The following is a 20,451-nucleotide window of genomic DNA, read 5'->3' as shown; positions in this document are numbered from 1 at the left end:
AGGCGTGAGGAGGAGGAGGCGGTGGGGCCGGAACGGAGCTCGGTGGGGCACGGGCTGCGGTGGGGCCTCCGGTAGGGCCCGGTGGTGGTGGGGGGGGACACCGGACGGGGCCTCGCTGCTCCATGTGGGTCCCGTCCTAAGGGAAATATGATCAGCGCCCCCGATGTGGTGGCGTTCACCCGGGAGGAGGAGCTGCAGGATGAGCTGTACCGAGAGCCCCCGCTGCCCGAGGAGTACTCGGTGCCGCTGTTCCCCTTCGCCGGCCACGGAGCCAACCCCTGGGCCAAGGTCGCCAACTCCAAGTTCAGCCGGGATTTCATCCTCATCTCCGAGTTCTCGGAGCAGGTGGGGCCTCAGCCGCTCCTGACCATCCCCGATGATGCCAGAGTGTCAGGGACCTTCGATCTCAATTACTTCTCCCTGCGGATCATGTCTGTGGATTATCAGGCCTCCTTCGTGGGGCATCCTCCCGGCTCGGCCTACCCGAAGCTGAACTTCGTGGAGGATTCCAAAGTGGTGCTCGGGGACTCGAAGGAAGGAGCCTTTGCCTACGTGCACCACTTGACTCTCTATGACCTGGAAGCCAGGGGGTTCGTGAGGCCCTTCTGCATGGCTTACATCTCTGCCGATGAGCACAAGATCATGCAGCAGTTCCAGGAGCTCTCTGCTGAGTTTTCCAAAGCTTCTGAATGCTTAAAGACAGGGAACAGGAAAGCTTTTGCTAATGAACTGGAAAAGAAGCTGAGAGATCTCGACTACACCAGGACTGTGCTGCACAATGAAACTGAGCTGCAGAAGAAAGCCAATGACAAAGGGTATTACACGACCCAAGCCATTGAGAAAGCCAACGAGCTGGCCAGTGTGGAGAAGTCCATCATCGAGCACCAGGACCTGCTGAAACAAATCAGGTCCTATCCCTACAGGAAGCTGAAGGAATCCGACTTCCACCCCTACGAGCCGGAGTGTGCGCTGCTGGATGAGGCCAATGCGGGCTGCGAGCGGGACCCCACTACCTCCGACCCTGCTGAAACTCCCCTTTACACCCATGTGCCGTCCTATACCCCCAAGCTTATCAAAGCCAAGTCTGCCAAATGCTTTGACAAGAAGCTGAAGACGCTGGAGGAGCTCTGTGATGTGTATTTTTTCACCCAAACCCTTGACCAGCTGCACCAGATCGAGAGGACTTTCAGAGGAGATGTGTGCTACCTCCTGACAGAGCAGATCAGCAGGGCACTGCTAAAGCAACAGACCATAACTAACTTCCTCTTTGAGGATGTGTCTTGTCTGGATGAAAAACCACCTGAGAAACAAGGCAGAGGTTGCCAGGGACACAGTCATGATGCTAGAGATGGGAAGTGTTCGGAAGAGTTCCTTGCTCCAACGGTGGTCATCAGCTTGGGATCCTACAAGTCCAGCGTGGAGTGTGTGCCCATCAAGATGGAGCAGGACATTGAGGACACCCAAGAGCCCCAAATGAGCGAGTCTGTGACGTTTGAGCACCAGGAGAACCTGGATTACCTGGATGCAGATCTCAAAGGCAGCATCAGCAGCGGTGAGAGCATCGAGGTTCTGGGAACGGAGAAGTCTGCCTCTGGCTTGCCCAAGTCGGAGAGCCAGGCCAGCCTGCCCGTCAGCCCCAGCCCTCAGGTGGGCAGGAGCAAGGTGGGCAGCAGGAGGACCGTCAGTGAGGACAGCATCGAGGTCCTCAGCACGTGTCCTTCCGAGTCGCTCATCCCAGAGGACTTCAAAGCGAGTTACCCAAGTGCCATTAACGAGGAGCCCTATGTGGGTGATGAAGAGGGAGGCCTCCGCTTCACCCCCAGGCTGAACCTGGATGATGCTGACGAGCAGGAAGATGTTTCAAACCAGGAGAACTTAGTGCAGGTGGATTCTGCTTGTTGCATCGGGAAGGAGAGCCCCAACTTCCTGGAGCCTGAGCTGGGCCACAAGCCCTGCGATGAGGATGGGGTGGTCAGGATCCCACCGCAGCCATACCGGGCATCCGAGCCGGGGCTGCATGGGACCTTTGGGAGCTTCCCCTCCCACGATGGCATCGCTGGGGGGCTCCTGCCCTACGAGCTTGACTCTCGCTACCTGGGGGGCAGCAGGGAGGTCAGCAAGAGCAGCCTGGATGAGTGCTCGGACTCCACGAGCTATATGAGCAGCGCTGCCTCCACGTGCTCCGACAGGACCCCTTCTCCAGCTCACCCTGCCTGCCACGGGGCCGACAGGCACAAGAAGAAGGCTGGGCAGAATGCACTGAGGTTCATCAGGCAATACCCCTTTGCCCACCCTGCCATCTACTCCCTGCTCAGTGGCAGGACCCTCATCGTGCTGGGGGAGGAGGAAGCCATCGTCAAGAAGCTCGTGACAGCCCTCTCCATCTTCGTGCCCAACTGCGGCCTCTATGGCAAGCCCGTGAAGCACTGGCTCACATCCCCTCTGCACGTCGTGGATTTCCAGAAGTGGAAGCTCATCGGGCTCCAGAGGTAAATCTGGGATCTGTTCTCTTTGTCCTCTTGGGGGGTTTGATGGGAACATCATCTCCCAAGTGGGGATTTCGGGGTGGGAAGTTCATATGCCCCCAAAGGTCACTGCCACTGCCATGAATTGCTGCTTGTGGGGTGTATTTGGAAGGGGGATTTGGCTCTTTGTATCCAGCCTCACTTCAGCATTGATGTTTAGAACATCTGTGTGCTTTTTGGCTCATACTGGTGTCCTGGCCAGGGGGTTTCCTTCTAGTTTAGGTCTTAGTCTGGCAAAGCAGAGAACAAACATGAGTCCTGCTGGTTTCCAGGTGGATCTAAGAGTTTCTAGCTGGAATTTGGGGGTTTAAATGGATGCTTTGATGCAAGGAGGGTTTGTCCTTGTGCACCCTAATGAAGGGAGGAGATGCAGTAGGTCAGAAATCGGACCTTGGGCTGTGTTGGTGAGGGTGTGCAACTGGGTGTCATGGGTTAGGGTGGAGGTGTGGAGCCCTGTGGGGAGTGCAGCTGGACAAAGGGTTTAGTGCAGGCAAACAGCCCCAGGGAGCTGTGGTGTTTGGATTGCAGGTCAGATGCGAAGAGAACCTCTGCTCAGGGTGAAGCCCATCACCCTTCCCCACCATCCAGACCTCAAGTGTGGCTTTGGGGTTTATAGCCACAAACAGCCATTGCTCAGCCCTCGAGATTTCATCCCTGCCTTCGTTAGGAAAGGGGTTTTCTTTGTGTGTGTTACCAGGATGTGTTTGGTGCTTCGGGTGCATGACAGGGACCGGCCACTGCTGTCAGAACATGGCAAACATGAGTCAAAGGGGCAGCCCATTGCCCAGAGCATCCTGAAACCCTGTTTCTGAGCAGCATGAAAACCAACCCATGGAGAACGCTCCTCTCTGGGCTGCTGAGAATGGAGCTGCTGTGGGTTGGGGGTGATGGAATGAACCCAAGCTGGGAGCTTCCCCTGTTTCTGGGCTGCTGAGGCAGGATGAGAGCTCCGGAACAGCCGTTCCCCAACTTCCCTGTCTGTCAGTGAGGTTTTTTAAAGCCCCGAGTGTTCCCTCCTTGCTCAATGGTTGTGGTTAGCTGTGATTTCTATAAACTAAAGGCATTCTTATTTTGGAGCAGTGCTTGTAACGTGTGTCAGTCATTTCGAGGCTCCTCATGGAATGCTAATGGAGCGTTGAGTTCAATGACGTTTGCTCTCAGCAAACCCTTTGGACCAGGGCTTTGGGAAGGCTGGATTTGTCCTTCTGGTTAAGGACACTGTGTCTCAAAGACCAGACAGTGCCTGGGCACAGGAGCAGGCCTGATGCCACGAGTTGGGGCTCCTGCTTGGAGGCTGGGAGCTGTCTCTCAAGCGAGCGACTTTACCCACGCAGAGCTGAGGAACAGAAGGCAGAGCTGGTGTAGGCTTGTCATTTGCATTTAAATAACATACATTTGGGCTCAGTTGGGTAATTGCATGTTGTGAACAGTGCTGTGGGTTGGCACCTGAATGAGAAATGGCCAAGCTCAGCCAGGGAATGTTCTGGTTTAAGGATGCTTCCCTTTGGAAAGGAGGAAGGTTTTGCTGCACTCAGGGCTTTGATCAGCTTCCTCCCAGAGCAGTGATATGGGGGGGGAAGGGGAAGTAAAGCTCATGGCAAGGGGGGACGGGGCAGGTTGGATTTTGGGTGCTTGTTGTCACATCCAGAAGGAAGATTTGCTTCTGTTCACCAGAGGTGTCCTATTGCTCCCACTCCTGTCACTGAGGGAGGAAGCTGCCCCGTGATGCGGTGGTTTATGAAGCAGCACATGGACAATGTGGATCAGGGCACGTGGGGATCTATGGATGGAGGTTCCTTTGGGATCTGGGAGGTTGGAGAGATGATTTAGCTGCTCTTTTCCCTGCTAGCCTCTTACTTCCTCACAGGGGCTCATGCACCATCCCATGAGCTAAGGGAACATCCATGCAATAGAGGGGCACGGACCCAACCTGCTGCTCACCTGTGGGGTCCCCTCCATCCGTGACCTCTCTCTTTGCTGTTCCAGGACAGTGTCTCCTGCAGGGGTGAACGTGCTGCACACCCTGAGCCGCTACAGCCGCTACATCAGCATCCTGGATGCTGACAGTAAGACTCTGCGCTGCCCTCTGTACAAAGGCTCCGTGGTGTCCCGGCTGGCCGACCACCGCACGCAGATCAAGCGAGGAAGCACCTACTATATGCACGTCCAAAGCATCCTCACCCAGCTGTGCTCAAAAGCCTTTCTCTTCACCTTCTGCCACCACCTGCACCTTCCCATCAGCGAAAGGGAACCCGAGGAGTCCGTTGTGAGTCGCAGGATGAACTTCCTGAAGCTGCAGCTGGGGCTGGTCAATGAAGACGTGAAGATCGTGCAGTACCTGGCAGAGCTGCTGAAGCTGCAGTACCTTCAGGAGCCTGGGCAGGGGGTGAGCCCTCTGCTCCGCTTTGACTACGTGCCCAGCTTTTTGTACAAGATCTAGCCTCCTGGGGCTGTCTGCACTGGGGTCTGATGGAGCTCATCCCTGCTTCACATCGCTGTCTGCAGTAGCTCTCATCCATCGGGAAGGGTGAAGAAGCTGATGTGTTTGTGAGCGTCTCTGCTCCACAGAAATCCATGTTTCAGGGACTGGATTTCTGTTCCCTATAGCCAAGAACGTAGATGTTCCATCACCTAAACCACCGGGCACTCTGTTTGTACATGTTAGAAGGGGCACTGTTAACTTTGCATGGCAGCATCCCAGGGGGGAATAGGGCATGGAGAGAGGTGGGCTGTGTCGGGGATCAATACTAGTGCACAGCCCTCAAACAGCAGTGCTCTGTATGCTTCTGCCACATCCCCAAATGCTCTTGGTCCCTTCCATGGAGACGTGAAGGTTTTAATCCACCAGTGTCTCATGCGAGTGTAGCTCAGAAGCTCCCTGGTAAGGTAGCAGCTTGCAGTTACCCATCCTTCCTGTGCTTATCCAAGTTCCCTGGTGCTTCCTGGGACAGGTTGTCCCTGGGTGGGTGGGAGCACAGTGGAAGCACATGTGCTTCCCTCCAGGAAGTGTTTTCCAGTCTCTCTCAGCTTTGTTAGGATCCGGAACGTGGAAGGCTTCACCCGCTGCCATGAAGGTAGAGTGCTGTGCCTTGTAACTTGTCATGTCCTGTTTGCACCTCTGAGAAGGGTGGGAAAGGGTTAGGGTTAGGGTGCTCTGAATCCTCAGAGCACATGAGGTTGAGGGAGGCCTTTTAAGGAGAGAGAAAGGGGCTGAAATGAGTGGGGGGAGCCTCATTTTTAGGTGCTTTCTGTGATGGGGAGATGGAACAGTGCAATGAAGTGATGCTGTGAGGCAGCTGGATGGTAGAGCAGCTGCTTGGCTGGTGAGATAGGAGTGCTCAGGAGAGATCAGGGATGGATGTACTAGGTACCTGTAATAGCTTCTTTTGCTTGGGGTTATTTCTGGCATGGAGCTGACTTCTGTGCTGTGGGGCACAGCAGGGTCAGTGTCACCATGTGCTGCTTCTGGCCTTCATCCTGTCCCCATTGCCTCTCCTAGGGCGCTCCTGGGTAGCTCTGGATGGGGCAGGACTGCTCTCTGAGCCTGGATGCAGAGGACTTTTCCTTTCAAAGCTTCTGTGCTGCTGTCTGTGCCATTAAGGTTGTGCCTAAGGTGGTGACAGCCCCACATTGTTCTGTCAGTGTCAGGGGCACAGCGCTTCCATATGGAGTCCCAGATGAGATGCTGCTCCTTGGCCACTCGTACCAGGCTGTGGTCTGCTCTGCCCGGTGCTGTGTGGCCAGAGCAGCCCCTGTGGTCCTCCTGAGCAAGAAAAGCCTTGCTAAGGAAGGTTTAGCCTTGGTTTTATTTGTGTTTTAGCACTGATTATGGGGGCAGAAGAGCTGCGATGGTACAAAATGAGCTGATGTTGTTTGCTTTGGGTTACTTCTTGCTTTAAACCTCTGTTTCTGTGATGCTGTGAGGCAGTGCAGGAGGTGACGGTGATGCCCCTTCCGAGCCCAGGGAAGGTTCTGTGTGCAGACGTGTCTCAGACCCACTGATAACTGCTGTGAGAACCACATCACTCCAAAACCAGTGTCCTAAAGGCACGGAGGCTCTTTGGGCACCAGCATCTGCAGCTCAGCACCGCTGCTGCCTCTCTCTTCTTTACATTCAAGGCTGGTTTAAACATCAGTGTTGTTTCTGGTGGTGCACAGCGAGGTTGTGGCCCTCTCCAGAGGGATTTCCAAGGTCAGGGATTGCGGGTTGAGGTCCCAGAGGGGAAGCAGCGTGGCTGAAGGTGAGCAGGGTGTTTGTCCCAGGGCTGACTGCCTTTAAAGCACGTTTAAAGGCCTCTTCCTGTCTGGATTGTGCCCTTGTGTCATGCATGAGCTGGGCCTGCTGTGAAAGACTTCTGTGTCCATCAGAAGGGTGATGTGAGGTGTCCCCTGCTCCATTTGTGTGCACCCAAACGTGGAAGCTGAGGCGAGATTCCCCAGGGAAAGAGGCATCCTGGTAGATGAGTAATGCAGGTGACACGAGGGAGTCAAAAGCTCCTGCATCCCTCCTGGAATGTGGCTCTGGAGGAGGGCTCAGTGTGGGAGCTGCTTTCCTGCTGACTCACTGCTGTCTCCCTCCAGGCTGATGGGTGAGCTCTTGCTCACAGTGGTCTCGACCCCTGGTGTTCAGCTGCACTCATGATGGGTAAAGACCTCATTGTTCCCTCTGTCAAAGCTGATGTTCAAGGCTGTGTTGAGCAATACTTGCACCACCACCGGCCTGACCTGCTTCATCTCTGTGCCACATCTCTGGTCGGGGAGGATGCCCTGGGTACCAGTGTCAGAACAGGAGCTCTGCACTATCTGCAGCTCTGCTCTCAAGCAGGAGCTGTGGGGGAACACCTTGGGGTGGTTGATCTCAGTCTGCCTTACAGCAGCAGGAACTGGGGGAAGCCCGAGTGCTTTGGGTGGTTTGGGAGCTCAGTTCCTCTTCACTCAGTAGTTTCTCTGTCTGACCCCTGCTCCTGCACAGAGCAGATCCCTGTCCTGGCACTTTAAGACATCCCTCATCTTCACTGTGGTACCTCACTAGTTTCCCATAGAAACAGACTCCCACTCCTTGCACTGACAGCTCCCGCAGGGAATCCTGACCTCTGTGTGTGTGTGCACGTTCCTCCCAGTGCAATACTGCCCAGCCCTCCCTCAGCTCTGCATGGCCCTCTGCATGTTCCCATCTCCTGCATGGCAGCTCCAGCTGCCTCCTCTCGCTGCTGGCTGGCAGGGAGGGGAGGCACTGAGCCTGATGGAGCTGCCCTGTGCTATCCCCTATACTTGGGATGCTCCTGTCCGTCCCCTGCTCTGCTCTAGCCCAGAGCTGCCTGCAGATCCCACCCCAAGGAGGGTCAGCCATAGGAGTAGGTGATCTCAACCCTACACAGCACTCACTCCTCAGAGAACAGTGCTTGGATTTACTTCCATCCCATAGCAATCACTTCTGAGCAGCTCCTAAAAGCTGCCTTGCCTTGACTAGGGGAAGTCCTGCCTATACTCTAGCAATATTCACTGCGTTGTACGGGGTAGGAGAGGTGTTTGAAGGTGGCAGTTGGTGGTTCCATGTGCCCAGGCCAGTTGGTTGGGTTCTATTGAGCATGGGGGGGGCCAGAGCCCCCCATTCCAGTGATGGGTGACAGCCCACACGGTGGATTTGGTGTCTTGGCATTACAAAGGTTCCTGAATAAGGTGTGATGGGGAATTCAAGGCTGCTGAGGGGGAGAGTGCCCCAGGAGCACAATAGCCAAGCAGCACAATGTACCCCCATAATGGAGGGGTCCCTGGGATGTGTTTTAACTGGAAGGCAGAAACAGGGTACCCGGTCCCAGCACGGGGATGGGGCCGGGCTCAGAGCCGCCTCGGAGGGCTCACGAGGAGGCTGTGCTGACTCCTCTCATCTCATTTGAAAGCACTGTATCCTATTCCCTGCATGTGGAGTTCAGTGTGTGTGCGCGTGTGCCTGTGCGTGCTGAGTGCTTGTGGCCATAGCTGGAGCGAGTGCGAGCGGGAGGAATCCAAGCAGCATGTGTCAGTGTCGTGGCTGGAAGGGTGTTAAACCCCTTAAAGGGTTTACCAAGATGTCGACACCAAATGAAGGCGTCTGAGAAATGGACTTTTAAGGAAAAAAAATGAAAAAAAAAGAAAAATTATTTATTTGGGTTCAGATATTTTTGAAATACAAAAGAAAAAACCAAACGCAACAAAGCAATCGCCTGTGGTTTTTAAAGCTCCTACTCCTGGTCCTGGGGTGTGGGTCCATTCCTCGTTTGAGCCTGCTCATTAAAAAGTGGTTCTAACCTCAACTTTGTGCTCAGAGAACTCAGAAGATCCCGGAGATGTGGGATAGGATGGGATGGTGATCCCTGAAAGGCTCCTTGGGGCAAGACCTTGGCCTTGTCCAAGCCTGTGGAGGCTGGAAGGTGCAAATGGAGAGCAAGGAATCCTCGAGGCTGAAGGCAGGGGGGTTTTAGCAGTGCTGTTAAGGCTCTTGTGCAGCCAAGCAGTGCACATGTGGCTGCAGGGGGGTGGCTTCCATACAGGTGGCCCCCATATCCCTCCTGCGTATCCTCATCTGCTGCTCCATGGCCATGAGAGCTGGATCAGACCTGGCCATGAGGCAGGATGTGCTTGGTCCCTATTGTAACACTGAGTGGTGAAGGGGTTGGTGCCCCCCACGGGGGTCCTGTGCCCCAGATGGGAGGTGAGAAGGAGCCCAACTGCTGCTGCACCACAGCTGGTGCCAGCGGGGAGGTAGGTGCTGGGAGGAGGCACTGGGGTGTGTTGGTCTCCGTGCTGCATTCCCGGATACTTCCGCGGCTCCAGGAGCAGGGAGAGTCCATTCCCTTTACAGGACCGGCAGCCCTGGGAGTGGGAAGGTCCCTGCGAAGGCCTCCACCTCCTCCTTCAGTGCCTTCAGCTCCTTCTGGTACTTCTCCTCTTCCAGTTTCTCCTTGAACTCCTTCAGTGTGGCCTTGGGGTTCATGTCCTTCTGCACCTGCAGCGTCAGCTCGATCCCTGCCAGCGTGGAAGATGTGATGCTCAGTGCTGTGCACCCCACTGCAGGGCTGGGGCTGATCCCTGGGCCACAGGGGAGGGAAGGGGTTGGGATGGGAGGGAAGGAGGAGGATTGGGAGGGTCTCTGCCCTGGGAAACCAGCATGGGCACCTTTTGGTGCTGTGCAATAAGGGAGGGTTTGGCTGTGACCAGATGTGCTCTCCCACATCCAGATGTGCAATTGGGATCATTACTGTTCACTTTTGTGTGTGCTCTTTTGCTGGAGAAGCCTGAGCTTGGCTCAGGTGGTGCCTCCTCACCCAGAGGAGCTGCCCTGTGCTGCTGCTTGGAGCTGTGAGCCTGCCCCAGCCTCACCTTTGTGGATGTACTGAGCCACCATGCGGAAATCATCCTGCCGGAAGCCACGGGAGGTGAGAGCTGGTGTCCCAAACCTCAGACCGCTGGGGCGCAGGGCACTGACATCACCTGCACCAGAACCAGCCACGAGTGACCAAACCCAGTACCAAACCCACCACACACAAGGGGTTCAGGGTGGACCTGGAGCTGGGATCCCTGCACAGCCCCCAGATCTCCAGCAGGGGAGGCAGGGTAAGGCAGAGCTTGTGGGATCCCTCACCAGGGCACGTGTTCTTGTTGCAGGCGATGGAGCAGAGCTCCAGCACCCTCTCAGCCCGGCTGCCATCTGTGCCTTTGCTGCGCAGGTCCACAAGGATCAGGTGGTTGTCGGTGCCCCCTGTAAAGAGAGGGGATGGTGGGAATGTGGGATTAAGGTAGGCTCTGCTCCCATGGGAAAATGCCACAAGGAAAGGCTTGGGATTGCCTCAGGCCTCTGGTTCTGGGGGGCAGAAGGAAGCTCAGCCCCATCCCACCACTGAGACCCATCCTCACCAGTGACAATGTCGTAGCCCAGCTCTGACAGCGCCGTGGAGAGCACCTTGCAGTTCACCACCACTTGCTGCTGGTAGGCTTTGAACTCGGGTGTCATGGCCTGCTGCAGCGCCACAGCAACCCCTGGAGGAAGGCAGAGCAGGGTGAGGTTTGGTGCATCCCAAAGGGAGAGCTGATGGGCATGTGTAGCACTGCCAGCGGGAGTCCTCCTGGAAGCGGAGCAAACAGGGACAGTCCCTTTCCCTAGGCTGGGGTCATTGCCATGAGCCCCACACCAGGGGTCAGAGCCCAGTCCAGGGCATCCTTGCCAACTCCCTTTGGCCCCCAAGAGCCGGTGGCCAGCCTGGATGTGTACCTGCAATGGCGTGGTTGTGGGGGCCTCCCTGCAGCCCAGGGAACACTGCCTGGTTGATGAGGCTCTCCAGGTTGTAGAGCGTCTCCTTGCCTGTCTTGGGGTCCACGCTGCGGGTGCCTGCAGGAGGGGAGGGCAAGGTCACTCAGGAGGCAGGAATGGTGGTGGTTCCTCTTTACATCTGAGCTCCCAGACCTTCCTGCCCCCCTTCCTTCCCAGCTAGAGCAGGAATAGCTTGAACCTGCAGCCCCCCAGCTCCTCAGCCAGCTCAGGCACCTTTGCGGTAGAAGATCATGCCGGACCTGCAGCCCCGCAGGGTCTTGTGCGTGGTGGTGGAGACGATGTCGCAGTAGTCGAAGGGAGAGGGCACCACACCAGCAGCCACCAGTCCACTGATATGGGCCATGTCAGCCATGAGATAGGCACTGTTGGCGTCGGCGATCTTCCGCATGCGGGCATAGTCCAGGTTGCGTGAGTAGCAGCTCACACCTGCAGGGAGATGGGATGGGATGTGGATGGGAAGACAGCTATGGGTCCAGGCCTGCAGTGGGGACAATCCAGCTGGGGATGCCCATAAGGTTTGATCCTTACCTGCTATGATCAGCTTGGGGTGGAAGAGCCGGGCGTTCGCTTCCAGCTGGTCATAGTCGATGTAACCGGTCTTGGGGTTGACCTGGGAGAGGAAGAGGAGGGTTCAGTCACCTTGGTATGGGTGAAGATCAATGCAGCACCATAATAATACAGAAGGGGGTGCTGGGAGCGTGACACTTCCAACTCTAAGAGGCACCAACACTTATGACAGGAGCACCCTGGAGCATCTCTCTGTACCTTATAGGGCATGGACTCAAAGAAGATCGAGGTGGCAGAGATCTTCTTCTTCTCTGTCATGAACCCATGGGTGAGGTGGCCTCCATCGGGCAGGTCCAGCCCCATGATCCTGCCATGGGGCTCCACCAGGGCTGTGTACACCGCAAAGTTTGCGGGTGTCCCTGCAGCAAGAGCACACCAGGACAGGTATGAGTGCTGGGGCATGCAGAGGTCTGTGCAACTGGGCTGGCTCTCCTAAGCACCCCATTACCTGAGTAGGGCTGGACGTTGACCCCCCACTTCTGGGGGTCGAGCCGGTACGCCTGCAGGGCTCGCTTCTGGCACAGCCTTTCCAGCTCGTCTATGAACTCTGTCCCACCATAGTACCTGACAGGGAAGCATCGAACAGGGGTTAAAACCAAACTCACGATTCAGGCCCATCCCAGTGATCCAGCTGGGAAGAAACTGGGATGTTGCTGCAGTTGTGGCAGGCACTGGGAGAGCAGCTGCAGCAGATGTGATCCTGCTGAGGCTGTCCTACATGTGGCCAAGGACAGAAGCCAAGAGGGTCAGAGCGTCCCAGAGGTGAGGTCTGGTGGTGGCTCCTCTCCCTCCCTGCAGGGGTTTGGGTTGGGTTGGCCTCAGTTACCTCTGTCCTGGGTACCCCTCGGAGTATTTGTTGTTCATGCAGGATCCCAGGGCCTCCAGGACCGCTCGGCTCGCAAAGTTCTCTGATGCAATCAGTTCCAGCCCAAGCTTCTGCCGCTGCTTCTCCTTCTTGATGATGTTGTGCACCTGTGGGAGAGGAGAGAAACAGCTTTACCCATGCTGGGAATGGAGAAAGGCCTGGAAAGGTACTGCAGGAGGGAGATGAGGTCCCTTCTTTGTACAGCTGATCCCAAACAGCTCATCCTGTTTTGGGTTTCTATCTCAGATAATTCAGCTGTCGTTTGGGCTTGAAATCCATAGGCAACAGCCACATAGCCTGGCTACTCTGGTGTGGGCATCAGAGCTTCAAGCAGAGGGGCATGTGCCATAGATGTGAAGTTATGACCATACAGATGGTTGGAGGATGTCCTCCCTCTTGCCTCCATGCAAAGAGGGCTTGGAGGATGAATGGGTCCCACCAACTCAGCCTTGGGCTGTCTCCCTGCCCCATCCCTGGCTCCAGGAGGTCAGTATGAACAAAGCAGCTGCTGGGCAGAGGCAGGAAGGAGCTCTCACCTCTGGGTCATTGGTTTCAAGCGGCTCCATCACCATGTTCCTATGGGAGGCCCAGAGTGCCACGCTGGGGAGGCCCCCGTCGCCCTGTGTTGAGTTTGCCATCCTCCTGCTGGGTCCAAGGTCACCTGCCAGTGGAGAGGGGAGTTGGTGGGTGCTTCCACACCATATCCCTGCATGCAGCCTGCTCCTATCCCATATCTTCCCTGGGGAAAGGGTCTTCCCTGCTAATCCAAGACCAATCCATTAATCACAGTGCTTTGGTAATATCTGATTCTCACCCATCACTGCAGTGCCTGATTAAACAACACAGGCTGTGTAGTTTGAAAGGCAGAGAAGTGTTCATACCCACTATGCCCTAAACCCTAACTGAAGCGAGCATGGCTGGAACTGCACCCCGAGAAGCAGCAGCCCTGGCTTCATAGCTTGTGCCATGCCCTGGCCTGGCAGCAGCCCTCTGGCCCCATCAGTGTGACCACTGCTCCTGGGCAGACATGAGAGCCCCCCTACCGCCTTGGCTGAGAACAGTGCCTCCTTTTACCCATTAACCATGCAAGGCCAGTGAAGGGCCGTGAGCAGGTTGTTAAGCAACCACACTTAGTTTGCTCACGCCAAGCTGCTAAAGTCTATTCAGCCCAGGCCTGCTGTGCATTGGCCTCGCTGGGCTGCGGTGCTCAGCTGTGCTCCTACCCGAGCCTGGGGCCTCACTGGCAGGGGGGGAATTCCCATGCTTAGGCTGGGCACAAAGCTCTGGGTGGGAGCAGCAGGGCAGGGTCCAGGGACACCCCCCAGCACAGATCACTGCAGGGTGTGCACCCAGCGCTGTTGGCAAACCTATAGGAGGCTCAGGGGAAACAAACCCCCCACTCCCCAGCCAGGACAAGCCCCACATTTCCACCCTCTCAGTGGGTCACCGGTTTAACCCTGGTTCATCAGACCCCCAGCCCTGAGGCTCCATCTCTACCTGGTTCTGTGCCCCCCAACCCGATCCCGGCTCCATCACCTCCTGTGCCCCATAACCCGATCTCGGCTCCATCACCTCCTGTGCCCCATAACCCGATCTCGGCTCCATCACCTCCTGTGCCCCATAACCCGATCCCGGCTCCATCCCCCCCTGCTGTCCCTGTCCCCTCCGGCCCCACACGCCTCCTACCCGCCCGCAGCGCTGCGCCGACGCCCGCTCCCGCCCGGCAGCGCCTAGCATACCCCGCTCGGACACGCCCCTGCGCGCATCTGCCAATCAGCGCCTCGCTCCGCCCCCTAGCCAGCTGACGGGACACACCCCCTAGGTTATGCAGACCAATCAGCGCCCAGCTCTTCCCTCTTCCCGAGTCCTATTGGCCCGCGCAGAGGCGGGGCTGGCGGCGCTAGCAGCACGCGGTCGGTGGGGCACGGGTGACCTTGGCCGTGGCAGCGGCTCTGCTGTCGTCACCCCATCGCTGGCACCCCATTGCTGCCGTCACCCCACTGCTGCCGTCACCCCACTGCTGCCGTCACCCCACTGCTGCCGTCACCCCACCGCTGACACCCCACTGCTGCCGTCACCCCACTGCTGGCACCCCACTGCTGCCGTCACCCCACCGCTGGCACCCCACTGCTGCCGTCACCTCACTGCTGCCGTCACCCCACTGCTGGCACCTCACTGCTGCCGTCACCTCACTGCTGGCACCCCACTGCTGCGTCACCCTACTGCTGCCGTCACACACCACTGCCGTCACCCCACTGCTGCTGTCACCCCACTGCTGCCGTCACCCCACTGCTGCCGTCACCCCACTGCTGCCATCACCCCAGTGCTGCCGTCACACACCACTGCCGTCACCCCACTGCTGCCGTCACCCCACCGCTGACAGCCCACTGCTGCCGTCACCCCACTGCTGCCGTCACCCCACCGCTGCCGTCACCCCACCGCTGCCGTCACCCCACTGCTGCTGTCACCCTACTGCTGCTGTCACCCCACCGCTGCTGTCACCCCGTGCTGCTGTCACCCCACTGCTGCCATCACCCCAATGCTGCCGTCACCCTGTGCTGCTGACACCCCACTGCTGCCGTCACCCCATCGCTGGCACCCCACTGCTGCCGTCACCCCATCGCTGGCACCCCACTGCTGCGTCACCCCACTGCTGCGTCACCCCACTGCTGCCGTCACCCCACTGCTGCCGTCACCCCACCGCTGCCGTCACCCCACTGCTGGCACCCCACTGCTGCTGTCACCCCACTGCTGCCATCACCCCACCGCTGCCATCATCCCACCGCTGGCACCCCACTGCTGCAGTCACCCCATGCTGCTGTCATCCTGCAGGTCCAGCCCTGCTGTGCACCCCAAAGGACCAGCCCTAGGGTGTTCCCAGTGATCTGGGGGTGCCTCTTGCCTCCCCCATGAACTGGAGGATGGGGCTCATTACCCTGCCGTCGAGGGCCTGGCCATGCTGCTGGCCAAAGCCATGTGTGTGCTGTGCCAGGCCATAACATGGGTCAGCTGCTGCTGTGGGGAGCTTGGTCCTGGTGGGCATCCTGGTGCTCCGGAGGAAGGAAGCAGCCCTGGGGGATGTCTCTGAGCATCAAATCCAAGGGAGCGGATGGGCTCAGGCAACCTGTGGCTGCAGAGATTCAGGGGTTAAATCAATGCAACCAAAATTGAGGAACAAGATTAGGGAATAAGTGATCCCACTAAATTCCTCGTGATCCCAAACCATGGCAAAATGGGATGAGGCAGCGTGAGTCACTCTGGAGAGGAGCAGTGTCTCAGTGGGGAGGCAGCCAGAAGGTGAGAGCACCCACCGTGGGCAGAGTGGTGAAGGAGCGGTGAGAGCTGCCCCCAGGAGCTGCAGAGGTGGGTATGGGAGTGAGGGGAATGACTGGGAGCAATGGGTGTGCTGGGAGCGTGGTGTGAGGGCTGATGGTCACACCAGAACTCACCTTTAGGGTCATCCTGTTGTTGGAGTGCACCTCCCTGGAAGGTACTTGCTGAAGGAACAAGCTTTTGACTCAATCTGTCTCAGTCTTGATGGGTGTTTCTGTCTGAATTTGTTAGTGGGCATCTAAAGAAGACTCATTACAGCAGCAGGGCTTGGGGTCCCACAGCTGGCCCGTGTCAGATTGCTGCTGTAGGCTGATTTACTGGCACAGGGTGCCCAGAGAAGCTGTGGCTGCCCCATCCCTGGCAGTGCTCAAGGCCAGGTTGGACACGGGGGCTTGGAGCAGCTGCTCCAGTGGAAGGTGTCCCTGCCCAACCCAACCCATCCCACTCTGATTCTATGACTATGGAGGTGTTGTTCTGACAGTGCTGATGCCAACAACAAAACCTGGGTTGTTTTCTCTGGTCACAGTGATTTCTGTGATGTGCAGAAGTTACAGAGAAGGATTTATATTAACTATATACTGTTACACAGCCTGGCTTGCATACACATTTTGTGTGCAGTTACTAGTGAAGATATTCACCTCTCTGGAGCTGTAGCTGCAGATAATGGTTGTGTGTGCTGCTGTTTCAGGACTGCTTGCTCACGATGGACAGCGTCTCTTCTTCCCCTCCACTCTTCTCTGCCAGTTTCCCCACTGACCAGCCTGACAACACCACTGCCCATGCTGAGGACTCCAGCCTCCAGAAGAGCATGCACATCCTCTCCATGGTGGTGTACAGCATCGCCTGTTTGCTGGGGGTAACAGGCAACGGCCTTGTCATCTGGATCACAGGCTTCAAGATGAAGAAGACGGTGAACTCAGTCTGGTTCCTCAACCTGGCCATTGCAGACTTCATCTTCACCTTCTTCCTGCCCCTCAGCATTGCCTACACTGCCCTGGGCTTCCACTGGCCATTTGGGAAGCTCCTGTGCAAGCTGAACAGCACCATCGCCTTCCTCAACATGTTTGCCAGCGTCTTCCTCCTGACAGTCATCAGCATGGACCGCTGTGTTTCTGTGGCCTTTCCCGTCTGGTCTCACAACCACCGGAGCCCAGAGCTGGCAGCCAGGATCGCAGTGGGGACGTGGGTCCTGGCACTGCTCCTCAGCTCCCCATACCTTGTTTTTCGGGACACTATGCTCAGCTCCAGGAACAGCACCAGCTGCTACAATAATTTTGCCCTGTCCGATGACTACTCGTCCGAGGCGACGCGGAGGCTGTGGAGGATGAGGCATAAAGCCATGATCATAACACGGTTCTTATGCGGGTTCCTCATCCCTTTCACGGTGATCCTCATCTGCTACAGCATCGTTGCCATCAAGCTGAAAAGGCGGCAGTTAGCCAGCTCTGCGAAGCCATACAGAATCATCATCGCTGTCACGGTCTCATTCTTCCTCTGTTATTTCCCCTATCATGTCTTCTCCTTGCTGGAGATATCCAAAAACTCTTCCAGTCCTGAGATGAAAATGGCCCTTTACATCGGGATCCCCTTGGTTTCCAGCCTGGCTTTCTTCAACAGCTGCATCAACCCCATCCTGTATGTATTTGTGGGGCCAGATTTCAAGGAGAAGTTCCGCCAGTCCATCCTATCCACCTTCGAAGGGGCCTTCAGTGATGAGTCGGTCCTGGGCAGCCTCACCAGCCGGAGGAAGTCCAGGTCTGCTTCCGAAGTGGAGCCCCCAAGGGTCTGAGTGGGTGATGGTGTAGAGGGGACAGTTCTTTCTCTGCACTGTCCCCTTGTTTCAGAGCTATGACCACAGGACTGGGGGCTGCAAAGGGCTGTGGTGGCTAAGAAAGTGTGATCCAGTGTTTTGGGGGTACATCAAGCATACTCTGACTTAGTACACTATGGAAACAACTCTGTGGAGCTGCAGCAGTGTGGGTCAAAGTAGTAGCATTTTACTCCCTTTGCCACTTCCCTGGGGGAGACATCTGGGGACAAATCCTGCTTGCATCTCCACTGGGTTCACCTGCAGCCTGCGGCACATTTGCACATTGCAAACCACAGGGAGATTTTCTTCCTTGGCCTTACCAGACTTTCCTGGCAGCTCATCTTCACTGGGGTTCCACCAGATGGGAAAGCAGGTGCCATTGCATGTGGCTGCACTGGAGGTGTATGGCTGCACCAGCATTTCGTCTGTCCAGAGGAGAAAAGGAGGGAGGGGAGAGCTATTTCACAAGTCCCTGGTAATTAAACTCATCTTTTCTCTCCTCAGATATGAGGTAGGATGAAGTATTGGTTGTGCTGCAGTTACTCAGGTTCGATGGGCAGTGGAACTGTTTCTGAGCAATGCTTGGCTATGTTCGTGTTTGACATGTTTCTGGCCCTTAAATAGCAGAGATCTGACATTTTGCACTGGTGGTGAATGAATACTGAATCCCAATAAAGTCAGGTAAAACATACTTGGCCTCTTGTGTTGTGATGAAAGACTTGATCCAACCTGACCGAACACACTTGTTTTCAGTAACAGAACAACTAGATAAAAAGATTAAATACCCAGAATTTGGAAACAAACCACTGGCATTAGCAGCAAATCCCATGACTGAAGCAGACAGGACTCAACCTGGGTGTGGAGACTTGGGGTCCTTGTGGACCTGATTGCCAGACCGTGGTTATGGCTTATCACTGGGTTTCAGGGCTTTTGGTACATTTGAAAAGCAGTGGTTTGGAGGAGGAAGAGGAGCTGAGCTGGGTCTGGTCAAGGTCCACATTTGCAAACTGCTCAGGGTAAGATGGTGTGTGTAAGATTCTTCCCAGGCTTGATCAGGCTCTGAAACACTATTTGTTTTAAGTAGGAAAGGATGGTCATGTAAAAGGGAGTGATGGCTGGAAAACCCTCTGGCTCCCAGCCTGAAGAGATGAATGTACACGTACCTCACTACTCTGCATGGATGACATTACTGAGTGAGAGCTGTCACTTGAAGATGCTGGGATTAATTCTGGGTCTGCTGGGCCATGCAATATTAAATGAAGGTCGTGATCCTACAGGCATGCATGTACTTAACCTTAAATTCATGCATAAACCCGCTGAGAACAGGGAGTGTAACAACACCATCCATATGTCAAGCCTGAGTGAACAGAGGGATTTACCCTTTGCCACAAATTGCTGCCTGTCATGCTGATAAGACTGCAATGTTTGCTATGCAGCGTGCAACTCCAGGGCTATTTACTTGCTCCTGGTGGTAAGCTACAGCATTGATTGCCACGTCAAGGTTGTGCAAAGCAGTGTTTGCTCTTTGTGGTGCTTATCTCTTTGCAGAGCTCACGTAATTCCTTGTGACAGGAGTTTCTGAGTGTTGGACCAGGCCTCGGACTCCTGTCATGCTCCTCTCCTCACCCCAGCACCCTTGAAGGGTCAGGACTTGAAGGTAAGAAGGAAAGAATTTTATGGGTCATTTGGACATCCAAGGTGGGTACAGGATTCCCATGGGACAACATCATTTAAGTGAAGCAGAGTGTCTGGGTGATGTAAGGAATGACCATTGGAATACCAGCAGGTATCTAACCAGGGCTCCATCTCCTCCTGGCACCCCGGCCAAGCACAGCAGCCCTCTTGAGCAGCAGCTCTGATGTCTTTGACTCCAGACCTGAGACAAAGTTGCACCTTCTCTCTCTTGCAATATCTCCCACCAAGGAAGCTGCTTCCACTCTAAGCAGCATGTTATTACACCTAAGGAAAACAGTGTGTCTTTGACAAGATTAATGCCTGCATGGTGGGGATGGGATGGAGAAAGCTTTCAGACTGCCATTCCTGAGAACCTGCCAAATTCTGCTGGGAGCAAAAAGGGGGAAGCAAATGTTTTATCACTGGTAATGGCCAATGCTGTATTACTGAGGGAGAGATGGGTCTGTCATCCCTGGTCTGATCCCTTTGTGCAATGAGAAACCATGCTGACATCAGGATGGGGTCAGGCTGCCAAGGGACTGGTTCCAAGGTAAATCTCCTATTGTATTGAGCACCCTCCTATTCAGACTATTGTGATAGTCCTTCATTCCCAACTAGGAAGCAGGCTGTTCATTCCCCCTGATCCCTCTGCTTATCATGTGCTTATCTAGAAAAGCTTGGACAAAAATAAAAAGGGGGCAAATCTTTTCCAAAGGCATGGAAATAATCCAGAGAGGTTGAACAACTCTTTTGGCAGCTGTGTCCTGCTGTGACACAGCTCTGCTCTCAAGGCTCTTGTGGATGGGATGGGATGGGTGGAACAGCCTGAACCCCCCCAGTATTTGCAGTCATTGAGAAAGGAGCTGAACCCACTGCCCTGCTGGCACGAGGTCCTCATTGGTCCCATGAAGGGGCTGATCCAACAGCCCCACTCGTACAAATCTGGGGTGTGCAGAGCCATCGGGCCTGAGGGGTTTAGGCAGAGCAATTGGGGCCTGTGGGGTTTGACTGTGCACAGGGTAGCCAAGGAGGACATGGCAAATGGTAGCTCAAGAGGAGAAGGTATTTTCTCCTCGGGACCTGGATGAAAGCATGGAAATAGAAACTGGGCTCAGAATGGCTAAGAGGAAAGAGGGTGGAAGGAGTGGGAACAAAAACCAGCAGGTGATGGTAGGTTTAAATGAGTGGGAGGGAGACAGCAGCAGGTCAGGAAGATCTCGTTAAGGGGAACTTAATGAGACTATAAAAGCTGCTGTGAAAGTCAGCAGCTCCCAGGCCTTTCCTCTGGTGAACCTTTCCTGGTGAGTAATGTTTTTAAGTGTCCTACTCTTGAGTTTGGGGAATTGACTTGTTAGATAAGGTCTGATAG

General features: G+C 55.6%; 3 protein-coding genes across 3 annotated transcripts; 2 read left to right on the top strand and 1 right to left on the bottom strand.

Moving 5' to 3' along the window:
• Positions 1-74: 74 nt before the first annotated feature.
• Positions 75-8,818, top strand: SMCR8 (SMCR8-C9orf72 complex subunit). The gene is made up of 2 exons (XM_005145042.3): positions 75-2,489; positions 4,512-8,818. The coding sequence occupies exons 1-2, from the start codon at positions 148-150 to the stop codon at positions 4,963-4,965; spliced, it is 2,796 nt and encodes a 931-aa protein (XP_005145099.2). The 5' UTR covers positions 75-147; the 3' UTR covers positions 4,966-8,818.
• A 420-nt stretch (positions 8,819-9,238) lies between these two features.
• On the bottom strand, positions 9,239-13,979 carry SHMT1 (serine hydroxymethyltransferase 1). Its single transcript, XM_034065189.1, has 12 exons — positions 13,952-13,979; positions 12,802-12,926; positions 12,227-12,372; positions 11,849-11,964; positions 11,599-11,759; positions 11,362-11,443; positions 11,047-11,259; positions 10,774-10,890; positions 10,419-10,541; positions 10,147-10,263; positions 9,885-9,995; positions 9,239-9,530 (listed from the first exon to the last, which is right to left on the bottom strand). The coding sequence occupies exons 2-12, from the start codon at positions 12,901-12,903 to the stop codon at positions 9,361-9,363; spliced, it is 1,458 nt and encodes a 485-aa protein (XP_033921080.1). The 5' UTR covers positions 12,904-12,926; positions 13,952-13,979; the 3' UTR covers positions 9,239-9,360.
• Positions 11,367-18,081, top strand: LOC101867800 (chemokine-like receptor 1). The gene is made up of 2 exons (XM_005145065.3): positions 11,367-12,431; positions 16,287-18,081. Exon 2 carries the CDS (start codon positions 16,302-16,304, stop codon positions 17,385-17,387), a length of 1,086 nt encoding a protein of 361 aa, XP_005145122.1. The 5' UTR covers positions 11,367-12,431; positions 16,287-16,301; the 3' UTR covers positions 17,388-18,081.
• Positions 18,082-20,451: the final 2,370 nt, after the last annotated feature.

This window comes from Melopsittacus undulatus, chromosome 8, assembly GCF_012275295.1.
Source record: "Melopsittacus undulatus isolate bMelUnd1 chromosome 8, bMelUnd1.mat.Z, whole genome shotgun sequence".
Taxonomy (NCBI): domain Eukaryota; kingdom Metazoa; phylum Chordata; class Aves; order Psittaciformes; family Psittaculidae; genus Melopsittacus; species Melopsittacus undulatus.
Note: the sequence above shows the minus strand (reverse complement) of the source record. Positions and strands in the feature narration are given on the sequence as shown.

What these genes read in the sequence shown, in the direction of transcription:
- SMCR8 (XM_005145042.3), top strand. Translation starts at nt 148, where the DNA reads ATGATCAGCGCCCCCGATGTGGTGGCGTTCACCCGGGAGGAGGAGCTG. An exon ending in AAGCTCATCGGGCTCCAGAG is followed by an intron (nt 2,490 to 4,511) that starts GTAAATCTGGGA and finishes TTGCTGTTCCAG; the next exon opens with GACAGTGTCTCCTGCAGGGG.
- SHMT1 (XM_034065189.1), bottom strand. Translation starts at nt 12,903, where the DNA reads ATGGCAAACTCAACACAGGGCGACGGGGGCCTCCCCAGCGTGGCACTC. An exon ending in CATGATCTTCTACCGCAAAG is followed by an intron (nt 10,891 to 11,046) that starts GTGCCTGAGCTG and finishes CCCCTCCTGCAG; the next exon opens with GCACCCGCAGCGTGGACCCC. An exon ending in CCACAACCACGCCATTGCAG is followed by an intron (nt 10,542 to 10,773) that starts GTACACATCCAG and finishes GCCTTCCTCCAG; the next exon opens with GGGTTGCTGTGGCGCTGCAG.
- LOC101867800 (XM_005145065.3), top strand. Translation starts at nt 16,302, where the DNA reads ATGGACAGCGTCTCTTCTTCCCCTCCACTCTTCTCTGCCAGTTTCCCC.